The sequence below is a fragment of the Lactuca virosa genome, chromosome 5, assembly GCF_052849685.1.
Source record: "Lactuca virosa cultivar CGN04683 chromosome 5, Lactuca_virosa_CGN04683_v6, whole genome shotgun sequence".
Taxonomy (NCBI): Eukaryota; Viridiplantae; Streptophyta; class Magnoliopsida; order Asterales; family Asteraceae; genus Lactuca; species Lactuca virosa.
The window spans coordinates 319,235,208-319,257,700 of record NC_136430.1 but is presented as its reverse complement, the minus strand read 5'-3'; the positions used below and the strand labels follow the sequence as shown (position 1 = coordinate 319,257,700).

The 22,493-nt window shown below is 37.0% G+C and overlaps 1 protein-coding gene and 2 long non-coding RNA genes across 3 annotated transcripts; all 3 read right to left on the bottom strand.

Annotated features, from left to right (window-relative positions):
* Positions 1-11: 11 nt before the first annotated feature.
* LOC145115260 (uncharacterized) lies at positions 12-1,561 on the bottom strand. The gene has a single exon (XM_079051515.1). It carries the CDS (start codon positions 1,336-1,338, stop codon positions 220-222), a length of 1,119 nt encoding a protein of 372 aa, XP_078907641.1. The 5' UTR covers positions 1,339-1,561; the 3' UTR covers positions 12-219.
* Positions 1,562-2,544: 983 nt separating this feature from the next.
* Positions 2,545-3,042, bottom strand: LOC145115282 (uncharacterized). The gene is made up of 3 exons (XR_013711492.1): positions 2,932-3,042; positions 2,749-2,846; positions 2,545-2,665 (listed from the first exon to the last, which is right to left on the bottom strand). It is a non-coding gene; the product is annotated as an uncharacterized LOC145115282 (long non-coding RNA).
* A 3,854-nt stretch (positions 3,043-6,896) lies between these two features.
* Positions 6,897-22,341, bottom strand: LOC145117204 (uncharacterized). The gene is made up of 3 exons (XR_013712558.1): positions 22,165-22,341; positions 7,507-7,593; positions 6,897-7,419 (listed from the first exon to the last, which is right to left on the bottom strand). It is a non-coding gene; the product is annotated as an uncharacterized LOC145117204 (long non-coding RNA).
* Positions 22,342-22,493: the final 152 nt, after the last annotated feature.

The window sequence follows — 22,493 nt, the reverse complement described above, 5'->3', positions numbered from 1 at the left end:
GAATCCAATAATTACTTGATAACAGCAAAACTGTGCATTTATGATTTTGTGTTTCTCGTTTCTTGAAAGAAATCAAGATTATACAACCATCCTTTTTGTAGGATTTTTAAATGAAAGAAAAAGTAAAAGAAAAGCGCCCATGAAGACTCTCATCCAGATATCGATATCAGAAACTTAAAGAAATTAGGGTTCTTTGTCCTGCTGGTATGAGTTGAGGAATCATGAAATCAGGGCTGATTTGAAGATCATTTGATCTTCCGTTTGAAGAACTACCCTCTGATTTTCTTCCGTGGAGCGATTGTTTGCTGTTTGTTCGACTTTAATCAATTCGAATCCCAAATCACCATTGACGGATTGAATTTGAACTTCATGGCGATCGGAGTAATAATTATTACGTACATCAGAACTAATCCTACAGGCTGCATAATCATCCAAAGAAACTGACCTTCTCATGATCAAGAAATCACTAGTTCCACTTCCACCGATCATTTCTCCCTTTTCTTCTTCATCTACAACCCCGGTTCTCAATTCAGAACTCTCACGATCTACTTCACTTTGTCTTTCTTCTCCATTAACTTCTTCTGGAATCGAAATCGCCAATTGGGTTTCTTCGGTGCGACTCGAATCATCCAGGTTTTGGTCCGAAGAAGAATTTGGTGTGTTCTTCACAATTCCGGCTCGACACAAAGGGCAATTTGTGTGTGATCTGAGCCATGTATCAATACAAGATATGTGGAAAGCATGATTACATTTGGGTAATAATCTAAGCGTCTCATCTTCTTGAAATTCGCTCAAACAAACAGAGCAATTCGTATCTTCGATGAGGCCGTCGGTTTTACTGTATTTCACGACAGTAATAGCACTGATCACGGATGGTTGAAGACCAATAGTTCTGATGTACCATATAGGGTGATCAAGTACATCGTGATCAAGAAATTCACCATGGGTTTCTTGATTCTCCGGTGATGGCGGCGGCGAGCGGCGGCGTCTTGACCGATACCAGACGGTGTAGAATTTGTAGAGGGTGTAAAGAAGGAACAGAGAGAAGGTGACAACAAGAATTACAAGGGAGATCTTGAGGGGGAGACTAAGTGGTGAGTGGTGATGTTTTGGGGGTGTTGTACTGAGGATAAAACCGCCGGTGGGCAACGGCGGTGGCGATTGTGGTGGCAGAGATGAGTCACTGATGTTACACAAGTACGGACAGATGGAAGCGCATTTGGCTACGCAACCGCCGGTGGGGTTTTGCAGTGAAACACAGTGGATTGAGCAGAATTCGGCTTCGGTGGCGTTGGCTGGTTCTTCCAGTATTTCCCGGTGGAAATTGTAAGCCGCCATGGGAGAAAGATCAAACTCGTGGTGGCGTTGCAGAATGAAGATGGGGAGAAGATGCTCATTCGGTTCGATGAATTTGCATGAGAAAATTGGTTGTGATTCTTCAGACTTTCAGGGATTGGATTTGATCTAAATCATTCTTTAGAAACAATTTACGTGTAATATAGATTTGCCGATGGTTTCAAGATAAATTATTCTTAAGTCAACATTCAAAAACCTCACACATTTATGTTTGAATTAAAATAGATTTTGTAATAGCCAATATTAACAAATCCTCTACCATTAATAAATGTAAAATTTAATTCACAATAATTTATTCTCATGCCTTGGAAAAAAGATTATATTAGTTTTCTGTATAGACTTACATTATATTTATATTTTTTTATGTATAATAAAAATTAATATTTTTTCAAGATTAATTAAAAAAATATATTTAAAGGGTAGGTGCTTGCTTAAAAATGGAAAACACATATGAAGTTAGTTGAACAAGATCCTTTTGACTTTTTCGTTTAAATAAAGTATTAAAAGCATATGATAAGGGATTTGACTAGGCAACGTGATGCAACTTATTTTATCTTACATATAAAATCTTTATATTATAAAAATTATTGAAACTGCAATGATTTTTGGGACTTCTTTTACATAATAATCTAAAAAAAGTCGCAAAAATTCATTAAAATAACACTCACAGTCATCATAACATGTACAATTACAACTCAAAAGCAACAAGACTAACATGTATTACTACCATAAGTATTTGAAATCTAACATTAACACTGAATTCACTATACGAGATATTGCTTACAACTCATATTCCTATAATCCTTTATATTTTGCATTAGTGATGTTAATATTGTCGATTCATTTTAAGTAATTAAAATTATATAAATGTCAAAAGTTTAAAATATAACCTGATACAAGTCACGTACATGTATACACATGCGAGATTGGGATGGGTGTCAGATCAGATGCCCCCACTCAATTTTGATACTTGATATTAAACAAAAATATATGTTATTTTAATGTATAATTTGAGAAGAAAATTACAGAAATGATTCTCGTGATTTACAAGAAACCAAAATTTTAGCCCAAGTTAACATTTTTGTTATATGACACTGCTCATGTTTTCAATTTTTGTATCATTGCTCTCTAATGCATATATATCTTTTATGTTTTTTTATTAATTTTAAATACTATACATTAAATTAGAGGATCCACCAAACTCATGACAACTCACCTTATGCCCCACTCCCCCACCCCCCTCTTCTCCTTTCTTCCCGAGTCTCCACCATAATCTTCACACCTTCATATCCCATTGCCTCCTTATACCCTGCCATAAAGCACGTCTGTAGTTTTAGTGACGAAAAAGAATTGCTATATCAGCCAACATACAAATAAGAAGGGGAGATGAACCTAAAAAGCTATGTCATTTCACGATCAAGTTGCTGGAGAAATAATAGGGAAACCATGGAGGCCATGAACAATGTTGGATTATATTTCTAGTGAGGTTGCTTTCACAAAGGAGATGATGTTAGCATAAATACATAAACCATAGACCAAAAACATATTATCGAATCACCAAGAAACAAAATATACCTAATTCTATTTTAAGACTATCGCCTTCTTGATGCAAATTTCGATGACAGGCTAGATACGATATATGATGATCTTCCTCAACAAAACACTTTAATTTTCATTCAAACGATCTTTGATGATGGAGATCAAGAATATAATTAAAGTCGACATTTACCAATTTATATCTAAAGGGTTTATAGTTTTTATTAAACTCTAATAATGATTATAATTTAATAACATTCAGTAACTCTTTGTAATATTATAATTATATAATGCCCACTTAATAGAATATTAATTTTTATTAATACTAATTACTAACAATAGTATTCTAAATCATTAACAATCTCCCTCTTTGATATTATACTAGATTATGACCCGCGTAAAACACGGAGAACATATAAAAATATACATATAAAGGTATAAAAAAGTTGGCACTATACAAAAATAAAGTAACAGAAACAGATTTAGTATTATTGGTAACATTGAAATGTCTGAAAAAAAAAACAATGAAACACCTGAATATCTATAATCGTTGAAGGATCCCTTTGTAAACACAACTTTTTGTTTTATTAGTTGGACGACCTTCCTCGTCATATATGAGTACTTTCAATCCTTTTTCACTTGTGACACGAGAAACAAAAAACATATAACTGACAATGAGTGAAGACGAGCCTACGCAAGTATAATCCAACATTTGATAATTATTGTCATTGACTTTTGTTAATGACCATAACAAATTAACAACTATGGGGAATTGCCTCCGCTAAAAACGGAATGAGATTCTTTTATTAGACGGAGTTAACTTCATGCAAGGTATATAAGTAGTCTCGTTGAAGAATCTAGCATATATGATTCAGGCTTCAATGACGTGTCTTCCAATCCTAACAATATGTAACCTAGTGCCATTGCATAGTCCTTTGGTTTGTTCGATATTACGAAGTAACATGACTGGAACACCTATTTTTAGTGTAAGTTTATGATTGGAAATTCTAGACACCTTAAAACCATTCAACACAACTGAAGAGTAGATTGATTTCTCAAAAAAATCTGGTAACTCTATCTCACATAAAGAGTTTGAACTCATATATGTTTTACCTTCATCTTTCATCAATCCTAAAATGTAGTCATTGGTAGCATCAAATTCTTCATTTGTAGGTACCAAAATAGCTTTATCTTGAAAATATGTTGGATCATCAAGATGGTTTTCAAATGATGGATAAATGGTGGATACAATTGAATGAATATGGTCACCTGTAGAGCGAACAACAACGTCTTCTGGAAATTCAACTTCAACTTCACCATCATTAGGGCCACTAGTATTACATTCACTAATTTTAAGAATCCACTCATCAAATGCTTTTGTCTCATTCAAATCATTATTTAGGCAACAAAACTAAAGCCTCATGTTTACGGTTAAACGTCAAACTTTACATTCACGCCATAATTCAACAGGGAAAGCTAAACAATTTACGATATACCTAAATAATCAAATGCATATCAACTCGATAACATTAATTGAAAATGTTCAAGGTTTAACATTGGAAGTTTTATGTACAATTTAGGAATTGATTCTTGATTTACTACAGTTCAAAGTTCATTGTCTGTTTTGGATGATTACTCAAATTACATTGCTAATCTCAGTGGGGGTCACTAATATGGTTGATGGTCTGATCTTGGTCGATGTGATGTGTTCTTCTCAATTATGAAATCAATGTGGATAGTCCGCAGACCATGTGCTGAGTAACACCTAAGTGAAGCATTTGAACACATTTAGAACAACATAAATCCGTTAACTTGCATGGGATAGTTGGGTAGGGCCAATCAACTATTACAGGAAGACCTTATTACAGTAACTTAAGAACATTAGGTTCTGAATATGCATCATTGTTTTGTATATTGATCACATTCTTTCTGGTAAAAAAATCCTTCAAATGTTTCCTGGTAATGATCATTAGAAAGTACAAAACATGTCAAATAACATTTTAGCTTCATCACATCTCGAAGTTATTTCATATGCTATTTTGAGAGCATCTAAATGGTGTGTAAGCTACTAAAATGAATAAAGATTTTGAATAAATTGGGTTAGTCAAAACTGGGTTTTTCTTTTTCTTGTTCGTGTTGTCATATCAGGATTTTATCCTTTTCCAAAAAGATTTCTCCATATATGTTCATCAAGGTAGGCATTCAAGGAATCTACCTGCAGTTAAAGAATTCCAAAAAAAAAAGTTATTTTTTAAAAGTATGATGTTATTAATGAATATTTTTGCAAAGTTCAACACTATTAATGAAATTCGCTTCCAGAACATTGTCCTACAAATGAGCTTTAATATTGGAAAACATGAAACGTTTCAATATCATCTAAAAATATTCCAAAATAATATTTTTTTAAAGTACAGTGTTGTTAATGAACTTTTTTTTTGCAAATTTCAACACTAAAAACTAATTTTTCCTAGAAAATTGTCATATTAATGACCTACTAATTAACATTTAAATTTATATATTACATAAATGGTTCACTTGTGAACAAAAATACATAAATGATCCATATTTGAAATGTTTTTTTTTTACATAAATAGTCTATATGCGAAAGAAAATGAAAATGTACTTTCCATTAACAAAATGTTTTCAAAAAAATCCTATTAATGAGCTCTAATGTACATAAAAATAAAACTTTTCTAGATTAGCCAAAAAAATACGAAAAAATCCTTTTTTGAAACTACGATGCTTTTAATGAACTTTTTTGCAAAGTTTAATGCTACTAATGAATATTTTTTTTCCAGAAGACAATCATTTAAATGATCTTCAATATACAAAAAATATAACTTTCCATATCAACTAAAAATAATCCAAAAAAAGTCATTTTTTAAGAGTACGATGCTATATATGAACTTTTATTTTCAAAGTTCAATACTAAAAACAATTTTTTCCAGAAAAGGTCCTAATATAAGGTTAAAAGAGCATACTGTAAAATACTTATCGATCTATATGAGCAAGAATTAAACATTTCCATCAATACCCAAAAAGGCATATAAATCATGCCTCATTCTGTAAATAATTCCAACGCCCCACAATGTGGAATCCTCTATGTGGCAGCATTCCAGAACTCAAACCACATTGGATAATCAATATGAAGAGAAGCTGCAATAAAAAATAATAATTGTCACCATCTTATACAAATATTATAGATTATTGGGGTGTTAGATAGCGTAATAACTTGCCAACAAAAAAAATATCAACACCTTGTAGACATCACCTGTACAACATTTAATAAATATACAAAAAAACATTATAAAAAATAAACTATGGTTATGATATCTCTTCTAGGATATATATGATTATTGAAATTAATGCCAACAAAAATCTTCAATATTTAAGTGGCTCTAAATACAACTACCCTCCAGTTTTAGGGCCCTTGACTTCACCCCACTCCCAAGCAGAAACGGTCCCTCAAATACTTTAAAAAAACCTGAAAGATTAAAATATACACACAAAAAGATGAAAAGGGTAAAATGAACTTTCAAATATAACAACAATATTTTATAGACAATACTACAAACAAGCTAGAAACATGCAAATAGAGACGAAAGAACATCATAATTAGATTAACACCATACACTCATTTAGTCTTATCTTTCTTCTTCCCTTATAGGAGTTTATAAAACATTTTCTATTGTATGATGGATTTCTGAATTACTTTTTTGAGATATGTGAGGTTGCAAAGAATGGAACAACAAAGAAATGGAATGGATAGGTAATCGTAAAAGCAATATAATAAAATAAGTAATTCCATTCCAGAAACATGTTTGTGAGGCATGGAATGGAACAATGAAAATTTCATACGATTTTTATGTTATATATTGCAATTTAAATTATAAAGATAATCCTTCACATATATTTGTTTAGTTATTATTATGTAATTAAAAATGGTTTATATTGCAACTTTTATACAAATATCTTCTCTTATTGCTGAGAAAACCTTGATACTCACAACGTTACCAACCCTATTTTCAAGAGTGTAGGGTGTACCCAATTATCCTTGAGAAAGTAAAGTCAATAAGAAGATCCAAACCAGTTAAACGAAAGAATAAGGTTGTGCAAGGTTCTTACTATGCTTCTCGGCATGCCCAGACAACACAAGTTAACCAAAAAAACCCCTGCTAATTGACCAAAATTAATCAATCCCAAACATTTTCCAATAAGATTTATCGATGTAATCTGTTTACATGGTATACTAAAACTTTGTCTTTTCTTTGCTATTGAGCCTAAAAGATGTTTTTTTATAATATTAAAAAAGGATAAGTGAATAACTTATTTTGAGAGCCCAATTTGTATTTTTAAAGATGATTTTTACAATAAATCAAAACACATATCACTACTGGGTTTTGCTGAGTTGTAGAATATGTGGATCACTCAATGGTATAAGGGTTTAAATTTCATCTCCAAATCCAGGAAGGATCGAATGGGTAAAGCATTATAGATGTTGACTCGAGTATATCTTCCATTCACGACCTGGTAAGCCACAAAAAAATCATTGACTAAACGAATATACAAAAATGTAAAAATAAAAAAGAAAATCGACATATACAAATTCACTACCTAGTGGACATATCTTCCAAATCGAAATAATGGATGAGAGGTAGCGGTGCTGCTGTGTCCATCATTTTTCTCTCCAGATATCTATAACTTAAAAAATCAAAATCAACAATACAAATCATAAGAACAAAAATCAAAGCAAATTCAGAAAATGTAACAATTATGGATTTAAACTCAAATCGAAAGGTTTTATAGATTGGAACTTCATAGTTGAAACAGAATAAAAGAAACATAATCTAAAACGTACCCAAAATCGATATAAACTACGACCAAATTAAATTAGAATCCAGAGAAATTTATCTCTATATTATTCCTCCTTCTTTCATGATGATCGAACACAAGACTAATCTACACAGATTGAAGCCCACATATATTCTATTTCTTCTTTCCCTATTTTCCGCCCCTCTACAAAACTTAGGTTAGATAAATTATGTAAAGAAAAAAGGGAGAGGGGGTAGGGGTAGTGGTAATGAGGGATGGGTCGGAGCATTTTTTCATTTTATTTTTTGTGAGATTTAATTGTCATTAATAGAATTTCTAATTTAATTCATTTTATTTTTGGTGAGATTTAATTGTTATTAATAAAATTCTTAATTTAATTCATTTTATTTTTGGTGAGATTTAATTGTCATCAATAAACTTCCTAATTTAAAATGTAATATATGTTTTATAAAATTTGTGGACAAAAATAAAATGGTTGACAAAGATGATGTCAGCAAATAATCCAATGGTGAAAAATATAGGATTAAAATGCAATCAATGACCCTGAGTTCTTCAATTTAGAAGTAAAGGTTCTCTTTTAATAATATTTAGAGATGCTTGAAAATATATTACATACTCTTACGTGAAACGACAATTTTGGATAATTAACAAGTCGTTGTCTTCACCTCCTTCCGCTTTCACCTCTGCCCTAAATCGAAGCACCCACCAAGGAAGCAACAACAATGTTGTTAGGGTATTTGGTAGGTGATGGTGGCCTAACTTCGACGGAGTTGAGAGAGGGAGAGACATGAGAGAATCTTGGTGTTATTAAGCGAGACTTAATAGAAAGAGAATGATAGTTTCTTGGATCTAATTTGAAAGAAACAGAAAGAGATATCATGTAAGAAAATGGACGGGGAGGCTGATGGGTTCAATGGGAAGGACCTACACATATTAAAAAATTTCTTTTTAATAACTTAAAATTAAACAAAATAATAAATAAGGGTATATTGGTCATTTTAAGTCTGTCAAAGACGAACGATGCAATAAAATTAAACCATAGAGACGATCTGAGTTAAAAAAATGGTTAGGGACCAAACATAAAAATTACCCCAAACCATAGGTAACTTCATGTAATTTACTACAATAATAAATAAAAATAGATAAACTCAGTCTAAAACAAGTAGATATTATGGTAACTTCAAGGTAGAATGTAGGGTGGTTGTAAGGTAAACACATCATTGTAACACCCTGTTTATCTAATAAATAAATAAATTAATGATTATATAATAGCCCTAAAAATCAATAATTATATAGCAAGGTGTTAGGTTTCGGGAGCCAAAAGTTGCAATTTTAGAAGTCGGAGATTAAAAGTGTAAGTTCTGGACCCCGTTTGTAAATAATTATGAAGACAAGGGCTCTGTGGTAATTATTGGGACTTAATTTGAAAGAAAAAGAGAAGAGAGGGTTGAAAATGTCATAATTAAGATATTGGGGGCTGTTTGGTAAATTTTATACTTAAGGTGTAAAGGATTTTAATGTTGAGGGTTTAAATGGTAATTATCGGATTTAATTTGAGGAAGATTTCCAAAGCTAGGGTCGAAAGGGTAAATATTGGATTGCTCTTGAAACAAAAAGGGAAGGGAGGGGTTATTTTTGCCATTATGGCAAACTCATAAATGGAGCCGGGTATATAGCTTCCTCATCGATCAAACCCTAACCCTAAACCCCCTCCCTTATGTGCAGCCGTCACCCTCCAACCTTGTTTCTCCCGATTTCTTCCAGCCGTCGCAGCCCTCTAGCTACAGTCGTTACCTAGCTTCCGGAGAGAACAAGTCGACATCCAAGTTGCCGCCTTGCTGCAGCCGCTGTGGTCAATTCCTACGAGAAGGATGAAAAGAAACCACCGCCACCACCGTGAGGTGGTGGCTGTTATCGCAAATTTCGCCGCTGTGCCACCCCATTAAAGACGAAGACCTCCATTGATGTCGTGGCAGCGAGAGATCGAAAGAAACCTACCCTGGGGCATCGTCGTCGCCATTTCCGGTGGAACCGCCACACTCCTCCGCCGCTGCTGCTTCACTCCGCCTTTCCCTTCTCCCTCAGATCATCGAAACGCCGCCAGCCATCACCGTCGCGCCGCCGCTGCAGCTGTTTCTATGGTTATTTCGTTGTGCCACCGTCTGCCGCCCTCCGGGATTCCTCCATCAAGCTGCCGCCACGAGCCACCGCCGGCCACCGCAAGGGTGGTTGCGTGTGTGCGTTTATTCTAGTGTAGTGTGTGTGCGCGTTTATTTCGATATTTTCTTTGTAAATTGTAAAATGGAATAATGGAAAGAAATTGAAAACCACCACCTTAGGGTGGTGGCTGCCGCCACCGGCCGCCGTGTCGGGTGGCGGTGTTCTTGCCTCGTTGAGTATGATTCATTTAGGGTGCTTGAAACCCTAATGGGCCTTGTAAGCCCTAATGGGCCCAATCAAGCCTAATGGGTTTAGTGAAAACCCTAATGGGTCTAATGGACCCTAATTGACCTAAGGAAAACCCTAATGGGCTTAATGATATTTTAGTGGGCCTAATAGGCCCAATAAAGTCATAATTGACCTAAAAGCCCAACAAATTGATAAATGGGCTAGTATTTGGGTTGGAAAACCTTAATACCAATAAAACCCTAATTTTGAGAATTTATCGGGACACACACGGGAATTATTTGATAACTTGAAATATTAAATAATAATCATTGGCAAAAATTAATCTAAGCAATATTGGACTTAATGGATTAAGTCCTTGGTGGATTAAGTCCTTAATGGGTTAAGTAGGAAACTTAACCCTAATCATCATTTTATGTGAAACCCTAATTTCAATTGGGCCTTAAGTTGGGCCTTTCTATTGGGCTTTGATGATTGGGATAATAATGGGCCATCCAAGAACAAGCAAATGGGCTAAAACAATTTAATGGGCCTAGGGTAAAGCCCATGTAAGGGATTCGGCCCAATTTGGAAAATTGGGCCATAGATGGGCCATAGTTTGGGCCTTAATAATTATATGATGTTGGGCCTTAGAATAAGACCATGTATAGGCCTGGGCCTAATTTAGAAAATTGGGCCATTTGTTGGGCTTTGATTACTAATTGACTTTGGGCCTATGGATTGGGCCTTGGGCTTGAATAAGCCAAGCTTGGGGGAATGTAGTGATTATCCAAAGCATGGAATTATGGTTATGTATTGGGACCCAATTATTAATTTGGTGTTATTTTGATGTTCACAGCTCGGGAACCTGTCATCCAGCAGCTAGAGTTGTGTCTACGGGACTTCAACAGTGTGAGGTGAGTTACGTTCGAGTAGGAGTGGGTCTACGGCCACAATGTCGGCCCACTAGTAGGAGTTGTATGTTAGATAATTGCCTTTGTGATAATTATCTACGTTTGCTACTACCTGTTATGTTTATATGCTAGCATGATATGATGATTATGTGATAGTGGTAGTAGGGGGTGAAATAGTCCCCAGTTATCGGTCAACAGGACCGAAGGGGTAGGCCAGCACCCAGATATGCTAGGAGGTATGTGATTTATGTGTTTATGCTATGCTTTTATGTGGTAGTGGTAGGGTTTGAATGGTCATCGGTTACCGGTTGAATGATACCGAAGGGGAGGCAAGCTCCCGGTTACCGGTTGAAAGATACCGAAGGGGTAGGTTGGACACCCAGATATGCCTAACATGAGGTAGGTTGAGGACCCCGGTATGCTCAGCAGGGTAGGTCGGGCATCCAGATATGCCTGATAATATATGATTGTATGGTATGTGGTATGATGGGGGAACTCACTAATCTTCGTGCTGACGGTTTTCAGTTTTGGTTTCAGGTACTTCGTTTTCAAAGGAAAGGAGTCGGCTCGATCGCAGCGCATCACACTATGTTTTCCGCACATGAGATCCTTGGGATTACACTCTGATATTATTTTATGATAACATGTTTTGATTACTGACACTTTGGTTTTGACATGAGATGTTACTATGGATGTTTTCTTATACTGTTGGTTTTATAATAATCTAATAAAAATGAAATTTTTGGTCTTGAATTTTGGGATGTTACAAGTTGGTATCAGAGCCTTGGTTTGAGGGATTCGAGCATACTCTCGGGTGTGTCTGAACTCAAACTAAGGACTTGGTATGAAAATTTTCAAAAGTAAAATCATTTTATGAAAAGAAGTTTGAAAAGAATTTGAAAGAGAAAAGAACTTTGAAAAGAACAAAGTGTGTGATGCGTGCAATCAGCCGAGCTCAAGTAAGTTTTCCCCAAGATACCCATACATGTTATGATATGTTATGTTATGATATGATTATGAGAACTGCATGCTAGATTAGGGCTAAGGATCTAGGAAGGATGCCTTATATGCCTATTGTATGTGCTTGTAGACTTGCATGCTAGTACTGATCAGTCAGTGATAGGATAGCTTGTTTAGGTTATGCCTGATTGTATGAGCCTTTGAACTGCATGTACAGATTCCTGATTAGAGGATAGAATGATTTGATTGGAATATGATGGTTAGAGTTTCCATTGTCTGAATGCTGCTTGCTTTGTGCTTTGTGGGACTTTTAGTAATGTGAGCTAACTATTAAGTGAATATGCTAAGTCACATGTGGCACAGGCTGGATAATCTCAGAGTGATAGATTTGACCCTATTGCGCAACTCTTGTTTGAGTCCAACCGTTCTAGGGATGGGGGTCTTTTACTCGAATGATTATCTGATCTCTGTTGCATGTGGCTATATTCACGAGGTAGCTAGTTGACATTACTGGGAATCTTTCAGCAGCTGAGGACTGGGTGAGTTCGGGAACCTAGGAAAGCCTAGGATATGTTTCAGTGGGTTAGAAGCGAGGTTTAGTGAGACTTGGGTGTATCAGATTGAGGAAGTGACTTGGAGGATCCGAGAGGATTGCTGAGGAAAGTATGGATAGGCGTGGAAGGTAGTATTGGGCCCGTACTACTAAAAGCACAGGATCCATACTCGAATCGGTGAGAGTCTTGGAGAATCCGAGAAGCTTCGGGGAGAAGTTTGTGACCCAGTTTGGGGACAGAGGATGTTCCAGTGTTGCAGCTTAGACATTGGCAAGTGAGCTAGCGAGCGTGACAGGGTGTTAGACCCTGAAGGATATGAATTCCAAGAGTTTGTAGATACGAGATCGATTTGGAGCACTTTGAGAAGATAGGTTCGTACTAGGTGAGTATAGTAGAGGGTCCCGGGAAGAGACCCATGACTTCTGATCATCGGGTGAAAGGCCAGCAGGCCCGGAGTCAGTGCAGCACGTACAGGAGAGTGCACAAGGGAGTTTGTCGCTCCAAGGATTTAGGCTACTACAGGGTAGCGGGATTGGTCATGTCAGCAGAAGGTGATCAATATTCCTCCATATGGTGCGGGTATGTCATCTTTTATTGCTACTAGATGGATGTTGGGGATACATATCACTTTGGGATTGTGAGTGAGTTTGGATAAGTCAGATCTCGGGGCGGTTTTCTGCTAGTGTCTGGGTTATCAAAGATCATATATGTCGTCCTGCATGTCGAAAGGTCCTTGATGAACCCACAGAAGGACGCATCTTGCGGAGTGGGTTCTGCGTGTACCGTTATCGTTTCGGATCTTTGTTGGGATCTGTGCGGGAGTATTATTTAGAGGATACTCGGTCAGGAGTAGAGCGATAGTTCTCCAGTGAATTCAGCGTTCAGTGATTCTATCATGGTTCAGGTATGATGGAAAATGTCTATGGATGAACTTCGAAGTTCAAGGCAATACCGTTGCTAGGGGAGGACTGGTGGCATGAAGATAGTGGAGTCAGTTGCGAGTGTTAGACGCATGGGTGTTCGGTCGTTGGATGTTCAAGAGAATTGCATTTCTCGTGTGGGCTATGTTCGGTTAGAATTTAGTGGTGCTGCAAAATTGGAAGTGGGAACGAGGATTCGTCAGCCAGAGTGAAGATTAAGGCCTCCGGTTGTCACCATGGGAGGTGGATTGAGGTGTCAGACTGGATCAGATTTCAAGGGTACTCATCAAGATTTTCGAGGATGGGAGATCTCAAGGTTTAATCGATGATTAAACGCTAGCATTGGCAGGCACAGGTTGTCATCAGTGGGCTATTAGAAAGCGAGAAGGATTGGGAATCCTTCAATTCTCATTTACTATGAAGACTTAGTCGAATCTAAGTGGGGGAGAGACTTTTTATAAAGTTCTCCAACTGTGAGTTCTGGTTGCGCGAGGTACAATCTCTTGGGCACCTTGTCAACCAGAAGGGTATTCTGGTCGATCCGGCCAAGGTAGAGGCCTTGATGCAATGGGAGATTCCGAGGTCTCCAACCGAGATTCGGAGTTTCCTGGGTCTAGCGGGATACTACCGGAGAGTTATGCGGGACTTCTCCGAGATTGCGGTTCCTTTGACCCGATTGACCAAGAAGTCGGTGGCCTTTCGTTGAGGGCCTGAGCAGCAGGCAACCTTCGAGACTCTCAGACAACAGATTTCAGGAACCAAGTTAGAGCTCTAGTTAGGACTCAAGTTCAGTTGTATGTTAGGTCGAGTGTGTGTTCGACTGGTATGGAAAGTGTTGTAAGACTGTGGGGGTAGCCGTAACATTCACTAGCGATCAGATAGTATTGGAAGTGTTGTAAGACTGCGGGGGTGCCCATAGCATTCACGAGGTTGGCAGATAATGTTAGCGTGTTGTAAGTCTGCGGGTGTAGCCGTAACATTCACTAGGTTAGCAGATAGTGCTTGAGTGATGTAAGTATGTGAGTGTAGCCGCAGCCTTCACTTGGTTGGCAGATAGCATGAGCGCGTTATTAGGACGCGAAATGAACAGAAGTACGCACCAGTTCGGGTGCAACATTGAGGATATGGAAATCCACAGATTGGATTTCAGATTTACCCAGAAGGATTAGATCAGGTTGAGCCAGTGATACGATTGTAGGAGTGCCACTACAGTTATGGGATCAGGGAAGCAATGGACCGTATAAGATTACTTGTGATATAAGGCTACCATCGGTTAAGTGGCAAACACTTTTAGCCTTGGATTTGGTGACGTCAGGATTCGACGCATGGACCCGATCGGTTGGATCAGGAGGTTGTTAGAACCATATTGGCATGATAATTAGTGGCAACATACTGCCTCAGGCAGTTCAGTGTTCGGGCAGTGTTAGTATTCGTGTTTACGTTGCGAGTACGCACAGGATAGCTAGATGAGTTGGAGAGTGACAAATCACTCGCAGCGGGGTTAGCTGAGCCTTGGCTAAGTTTAATTAATCTGCAGGAATAATTAGGTCTGTGACCCTGAATTATAATGGGAACCTCGAGTTATTGCAAGTTGAGTAGCCGGTTGAAGGATAGAGTGGACTGGGTCCAAAGATAATGATTCAGTATGAGTGGTCTGTTAGGAAATCAGACCGTCCCAAGACAGCAGATTTCAGACGGAGTAGATGTGAACTAGTTGCGAGGAATTCGTTCACCTGCAAATTTTAGGGCCTTGCGAAGATTGGACACAGCTACCCTGAGAAGGCTAGGGTGTGACTAGGATGGTGACCATGTTACTAGAGTGGTTGGGTGTGTAAGGAAGGATAAGGAATGATTTCGAGGGCGAAATCTAATTTAAGTGGGGGAGAGTTGTAACACCCTGTTTATTTAATAAATAAATAAATTAATGATTATATAATAGCCCTAAAAATCAATAATTATATAGCAAGGTGTTGGGTTTCGGGAGCCAAAGGTTGCAATTTTAGAAGTCGGAGATTAAAAGTGTAAGTTCTGGACCCCGTTTATAAATAATTTTGAAGACAAGGGCTCCGTGGTAATTATTGGGACTTAATTTGAAAGAAAAAGACTAGAGAGGGTTGAAAATATCATAATTAAGATATTGGGGGTTGTTTGGTAAATTTTGTACCTACGGTGTAAAGATTTTAATGTTGAGGGTTTAAATGGTAATTATCGAATTTAATTTGAAGAAGATTTCCAAAGCTAGGGTCGAAAGGGTAAATATTGGATTGCTCCTCAAACAAAAAGGGAAGGGAGGGGTTGTTTTTGCCATTATGGCAAACTCATAAATGGAGCCGGGTATATAGCTTCCTCATCGATCAAACCCTAATCCTAAACCCCCTCCCTTATGTGCAGCTGTCACCCTCCAACCTTGTGCCTCCCGATTTCTTCCACCCGTCGCAGCCCTCTAGCCACCGTGAAGCCACCGTCGTTACCTAGCTTCCGGAGAGAACAAGTCGACGTCCAAGTTTCCGCCTCACTGCTTCCGTTGTGGTCAATTCCGACGAGAAGGACGAAAAGAAACCACCGCCACCACCGTGAGGTGGTGGCTGTTATCGCAAATTCCACCGCTGTGCCACCCCATTAAAGACGGAGACCTCCATTGACGTCGTGGCAGCAAGAGATCGAAAGAAACCTACCCTGGGGCATCGTCGTCGCCATTTCCGGTGGAACCGCCACCCTCCTCCGTCGCTGCTGCTTCACTCCGCCTTTCCCTTCTCCCTCAGATCATCGAAACGCCGCCAGCCATCGCCGTCGCGCCACCGCTGCAGTTGTTTCTATGGTTATTTCGTTGTGCCACCGTCTGCCGCCCTCTGGATTCCTCCATCAAGCTGCCTCCACGAGCCACCGCCGGCCACCGCAAGGGTGGTTGCGTGTGTGCGTTTATTCTAGTGTACTGTGTGTGCGTTTATTTCGATATTTTCTTTGTAAATTGTAAAATGGAATAATGGAAAGAAATTGAAAACCACCACCTTAGGGTGATGGCTGCCGCCTCCTGCCGCCACCGGCCGCCGTGTCGGGTGGCGGTGTGCTTGCCTCGTTAAGTTTGATTCGTTTGGGGTGCTTGAAACCCTAATGGGCCTTGTAAGCCCTAATGGGCCTAATGAAGCCTAATGGGCTTAGTGAAAACCCTAATGGGTCTAATAGACCCTAATTGACCTAAGCAAAACCCTAATGGGCTTAATGATATTCTAGTGGGCCTAATAGGCCCAATAAAGGCCTAATTGACCTAAAAGCCCAACAAATTGATAAATGGGCTAGTATTTGGGTTGGAAAACCCTAATGCCAATAAAACCCTAATTTTGAGAATTTATCGGGACACACACGAGAATTATTTGATAACTTGAAATATTAAATAATAATCATTGGCAAAAATTAATCTAAGCAATATTGGACTTAATGGATTAAGTCCTTAGTGGATTAAGTCCTTAATGGGTTAAGTAGGAAACTTAACCCTAATCATCATTTTATGTGAAACCCTAATTTCAATTTCTGACCCTGTTAGAAATTCAGACATTTTAAAAATTCAGATCTTAAAAATTCAGATCCTACCAAACAGCCCGTAACGCACACATATAAGATATATGTATATATAATGATTCTTTAATATAACATAATTTCTTAAAAATCTCCATATATACATATAAAAGTTTGTTTTTAATAAATAATCAAGTCTTATATTATTATCTAATTAATCCATCGTATATGAAGCAATTAGTTTGATTAATATTATTTTACAACGTATAAAAGTTAATCACCGATTGCTAACGCCGTAAAATGTATCTGAACAATTATTGTCGAAAAATGGGTGTAACAAAAATACCGTTTCACTACTTGGATTCACTTTTGACTGTATCTAGACCAAATACATCATATAATTTGAGGTTTTAGGTTCGTTACAACTTTCGTTAAAATTATTTATCATAAGTAATCTTTTTATTTTTAACGTTTATTTTATCGGTTCAATGATAAATTTTATAATAAAATTTTCTACAAATATTATATAGTCATAATATTTGTTTACATAACGTGCATATATTAAATAGATATTTATATAGCCGGTAGCGCATATGACGAATAATTATCCTATTCGAGGATTTTAATTATTCAATAAAAAAATATTTATTATTATTATTATTCTTTTAATGTCTAGCCTAACTTACGGGCGTTACAATTCTCCCCCAGTTAGGATGATTTCGTCCCCGAAATCACAAACTCAGTGAATATATGCGATCCCCGCAAGTTGCTTTCAGTTTTTTTCCAAGTCCTTGACATCAAAACCGAAGTCGAGTTGTCTTTCGCACTTTTACCTCAATGGTTGGTTCTCCTCACTTGGGTCTGAACTCCCATTTGTTGCTACTCACACCCGATCAAAGCCCTAATTGGCTCTGCGTCTTTGATTTGTAGTTTCTTTCTTGTTGGAATAAATTGTTGATTGTCATATCAATGACCTTAACATTCCCAACGTAGTATCACTGCTTGAGCCCACAATGTGTGATCTTCTTGCATAATGTGAACACAGATTGATAAAGATCACACCTAGCATGTAGTTTTATAAGGATGTATACGTATACAAAGTAGTATAAGATGGTGTTACTAACATATTAGAAATTATTAGCAACAACGACAGTTGTTGAACTCAATATTATCCCCACCTCTTCTCTAGGGCGATTAATCTTATCGCGTTCCGACTGATCCACTTGACCATATCTGAAGTATTTAGACACAAACGCACAACAATCATCCTTATGCTTCTTTTCACCCTCTCTTTAAAAATCACAACTCATATGACTTGTTAAACAAACTCTTGGACTTCTTAGTTGATGGCGGTGCTCAAACTTGCACCCGATCTTCATTCTCTATTGGACCTTCTATCCTAATCTCCGAGTTAAAAACTCGATTCTCATTTCAGACTCCTACTCCTTTTTAAATTTGGGTCACAAACTTAACCCAAGATATTCTAATGACCTTCGATTTCATAATGCAAAAGACACACAACGAACAAGACTCTTGTCTCTATTAGTCAAATACTATCACAGAAGAAACCTTCCTTCATGTTTTAATGTGATATAATATCTTCATAGCAGGTAGCATTTCTAGCTAATGCTTGCTTAATCCTTCAACGAAGGCTGTTATACTTCTATCGACTACCTCGACCATCTCCTTCTTCAATCTCCCGACTGAAGTTTGGTCACTACACATGACGTGGTTCTCTGAACCAATCAACTCACTTCGCAGATTTATATTAATCGGACTCGATTCGTTATGACCACCAGGGTCTGAACGAAAATCATCTTCCTAGTCATCACCATAGCGTAGGTAATGGTGGAAACATAAAAATTCAAGGTCAACTACTAGTTCCTTAGTAACCTTGTGACTATTCCTGATCCAAGTGTGAGTCTTGTGCTTCGAGTAGTATATGCATCTACTACCTTTCACACCTACTCATACTCGTCCCAAGAATTGTCTCGCAGTCCCTAAGTCACCATACAAAAAAAATCACAAAGTACTTATCACACATGAATGTGTTCAAACAAGCACGCACACAATTTCTCCTAGACTCAACTAGGGATTTCACGTCTCTATCAAATACATCTTCGATTTCCTAGACTCGTCTTCTAGGATCCTTCTCACACATATGCTCAATATAGCATATTCTAATACTTTTCCTAGGTCGACAAGAATTTCACTTCCAAATTCTTCATATAAATTCTTTCTCGGGTAGTGTCCCCTCTGCGAGGCATACTATACCAGAATTTACTCTAGCAGTGTGGAGACAAACGGTCTCCAACTAGCTGCATCATCTTCTAACTCATGCAAGTTTCCATGCATATCATTCTTCCATGACATCATCATTAATCTTAGAAGGTCTGCTTTTCATCTGTATATCTTTCATGTCTACTTCATAAGAGTCAATCCTAGGAAGTCTGCATTTTAGCTGTATCTCAACATGTTCTACTAGCTTCAAATTCGTTCTCTGTCGTTCATGACAACAACATCTCTTATGGTCTAATACTATGGGTGTATTGCTTCTTCAACTAAGTATTCTACCTTACTTAGACAAGTAAGTCACTGAGCCTTTCACAACCAAATGACTCATTTTACCACCCTAATCATGTATGTTAAAGTCATCTTAACACACCACGAAACATCATAAGGATGAGATAGAAATCGATTGTCACTCTGTATATTTAAATACTAAGTCCGAGCATCCTGTATAGGGTACAAATCAGCTCTTACCACACCACTCGAACTGCATACTACATCACAACGTTAGACAAGGTATTGGTCTATTGAGTCTGAAAAGTATGTTAGACTTTCCTTTAATCTTCATTGAATTCTCCTAAATCTTGCACAATATCAATTTCGATATTGTCGAAGTATTCATCACCATCTCTAGTTCTTCTGAATCTGTAAGCCATCATCGCTTCAATCTAGTCGGTGGTGGAATTGCCAAGCGGTGGGACAACTTCATGGACTACACCATAGTTTTATCATCCCGCCAGTTGAAAGTGTACTCCACGTGTACAATACTTCTCCAATGTTACTATCATCAGATGTACTCTAAAGGTACGATACCACTCTATAGCTATTAATACACTATTTACGGCATCACTTGATAGGTATTATTTTACGATATCACTCGATTGGTTTATTTACAAAGTTATCGATGTCAACTATCGTAAGTCTCCTTATCACTTCAAAAAGCTACATGTCAGTTCTAATACAATACTTAAACGTTTAGAATTTTGAACACATAAAATTTCTTCTTCCAAACCAAGGTCGGCAACAAACCTTAAACTTCCTAAAGTAATAGCAATATAGGTAAGAAACCTAAAGCATGCTATGTTATTTATCATTTAGCACATATTAGCATATAAGACATATTTCCTAAATTATGCTAGTGCACACTATAGCAAGTAAGGTATTCAACCTAAAGCATGCTATAAAACGATTCTATTAGCACATAATATTAATTAAGGCATATACCCTCAAATATTTTAGTGCTTGTGTCTTTTTAATATTAATTTAGGTATTCAACCTAAAGTATACTAGACACACACCTCACCATCATCACTTAGAAATCTAAGTTTAAGTCTAGAAATCCTCACAATTCGTAGTTCGCTTAAATTAATGCTCTGATATCAACTGTGACATTCCTAATTTTCAGAACCGAAAAAAATTTCTTTACGCTTTAAAAATCATAATATCTTTTATTGCGGAAATTCCCAGTATATTAAAACAATTTGAGTACAAAATATTGTCTCAAAATAATACAACTCTAGGGATGTCATAACTGATACACAACATATATTACAGTGTAAAGACCTAGCGGTCCTGAACTCTATTGCATGTCTTCTCTCAGCATTGTACTCGAGTCTTCAGTAGTCTTACACTGCTAACGATGCATATAAATTGAGTGGGCCAGGTTGGGAAACCTGGTGAGATACATAGGGTTTTCAATCCCACAATGTGATAATAATGTATATCTCAAACCTGCAAAACCACTATTATCATTAACATAGATATATCATATCTCAAAAACAATCTAACTCATCCCGTCGATCCCCACATACTGATCCTATACAATGATCTTACGAGATCTAGCCTAAATGATCAATATGAACAACAAACTGACGACACTGCTTCGGAAATTTTCCTGGCAGCAAACGAGGATCAATAAAGACATCAAATGAGGGGAATGAAATAAGTTTCACCATAAACCTCCGTTTGTAAAAACCACAAGACAGTTAAGTCAGGGGTAGTTATCTAGATAATTGTGCCTAGCAGTGGTCTGACACCATGAGGTATTTTACCCCCAGACTCACCCTATTTGGCAATACAACATCAGACATACCTGGTAGTGGTCTATTACTGACACACTTTATTAGGCAGTCTACGAAGTTCCCTCAATTACTTCGTGAAAGGAAACGCTGACACATGAAGCTCGTCCGATCACTTCATAAAAGAAATGATGACTCCAAAGCTCTTCAAAATAAAAGTATGGGGAAATACTAATAGAGTACTCCTGTACGCTCCCGTAACCGACACACAATAGTGTCAAAAAAAGACTTTGTACATGATAGTACTTCTGGCACATTATAGTACCCGAGTATGAGTAGGACTCGTACCCCAGAACATAATAATATCCCGACACAAGTAGCAGCTGAGACACAGAGCTTTGAAAAAGACTTCGTACATAAAATGTACTTCTGTACGTAAGACGTACTCTACCGATCATCAATCTCAGCACACACGTACTCTTAATAAGAGGCTACCCAATGTCCAAACTTAATTGAACTAAACATCCATTTTTAAGTCTTATCCCATCACTAGGAAAAACTACAATGCTTATACTCAATTTTCAATACCAACTCCGTTTAGGCAACGCTAACTAGTGTATACTTAACACAAAGTTTAAGGTATTAATTTACTTTTTTTAGAAATAATACTTCTATTATTATTATTATCACGTAATAATATCATATATATACATCTTAACACATATAGAACCATAACTGGTTCGCACATCGTATATCATCAAATATATATCTAACATATATTTCAGGCAATAAACATATAATTGACATATAAACTTTCAAGAAATATTTAATATTTTAATTAATATTTGTATTAAAATCATGTTAATGAAAGTAACTATGCACTCACTTGACTAGTTAGTGAAGACTAACTATTATCGTGGCTCCAACCTTAACACTACTTGCCAACTTATTAACTTGCCGAAACCTTATCTCGTTTTAACTGTGATACGCGCCGACATGCCGACCAATGAGATTTTTTTTATTCTTAAAATTTTTAGAATATTTATATTTTTTCTATCATTTGAAGAGTGTTTTCTTGAGTAATAAACTCGTAAGACCAAACCATCTATTTATACTCTTATATGAAGCTCACGACAAAACAAGATTTTCTTATTGATTAAGAAGTAATAGATACACATGAAAGTACCAGTGACTAGTACATACTGATCCTAATAA

Coding starts and splice junctions, on each gene's coding strand:
- LOC145115260 (XM_079051515.1), bottom strand. CDS start 1,338: ATGGCGGCTTACAATTTCCACCGGGAAATACTGGAAGAACCAGCCAAC.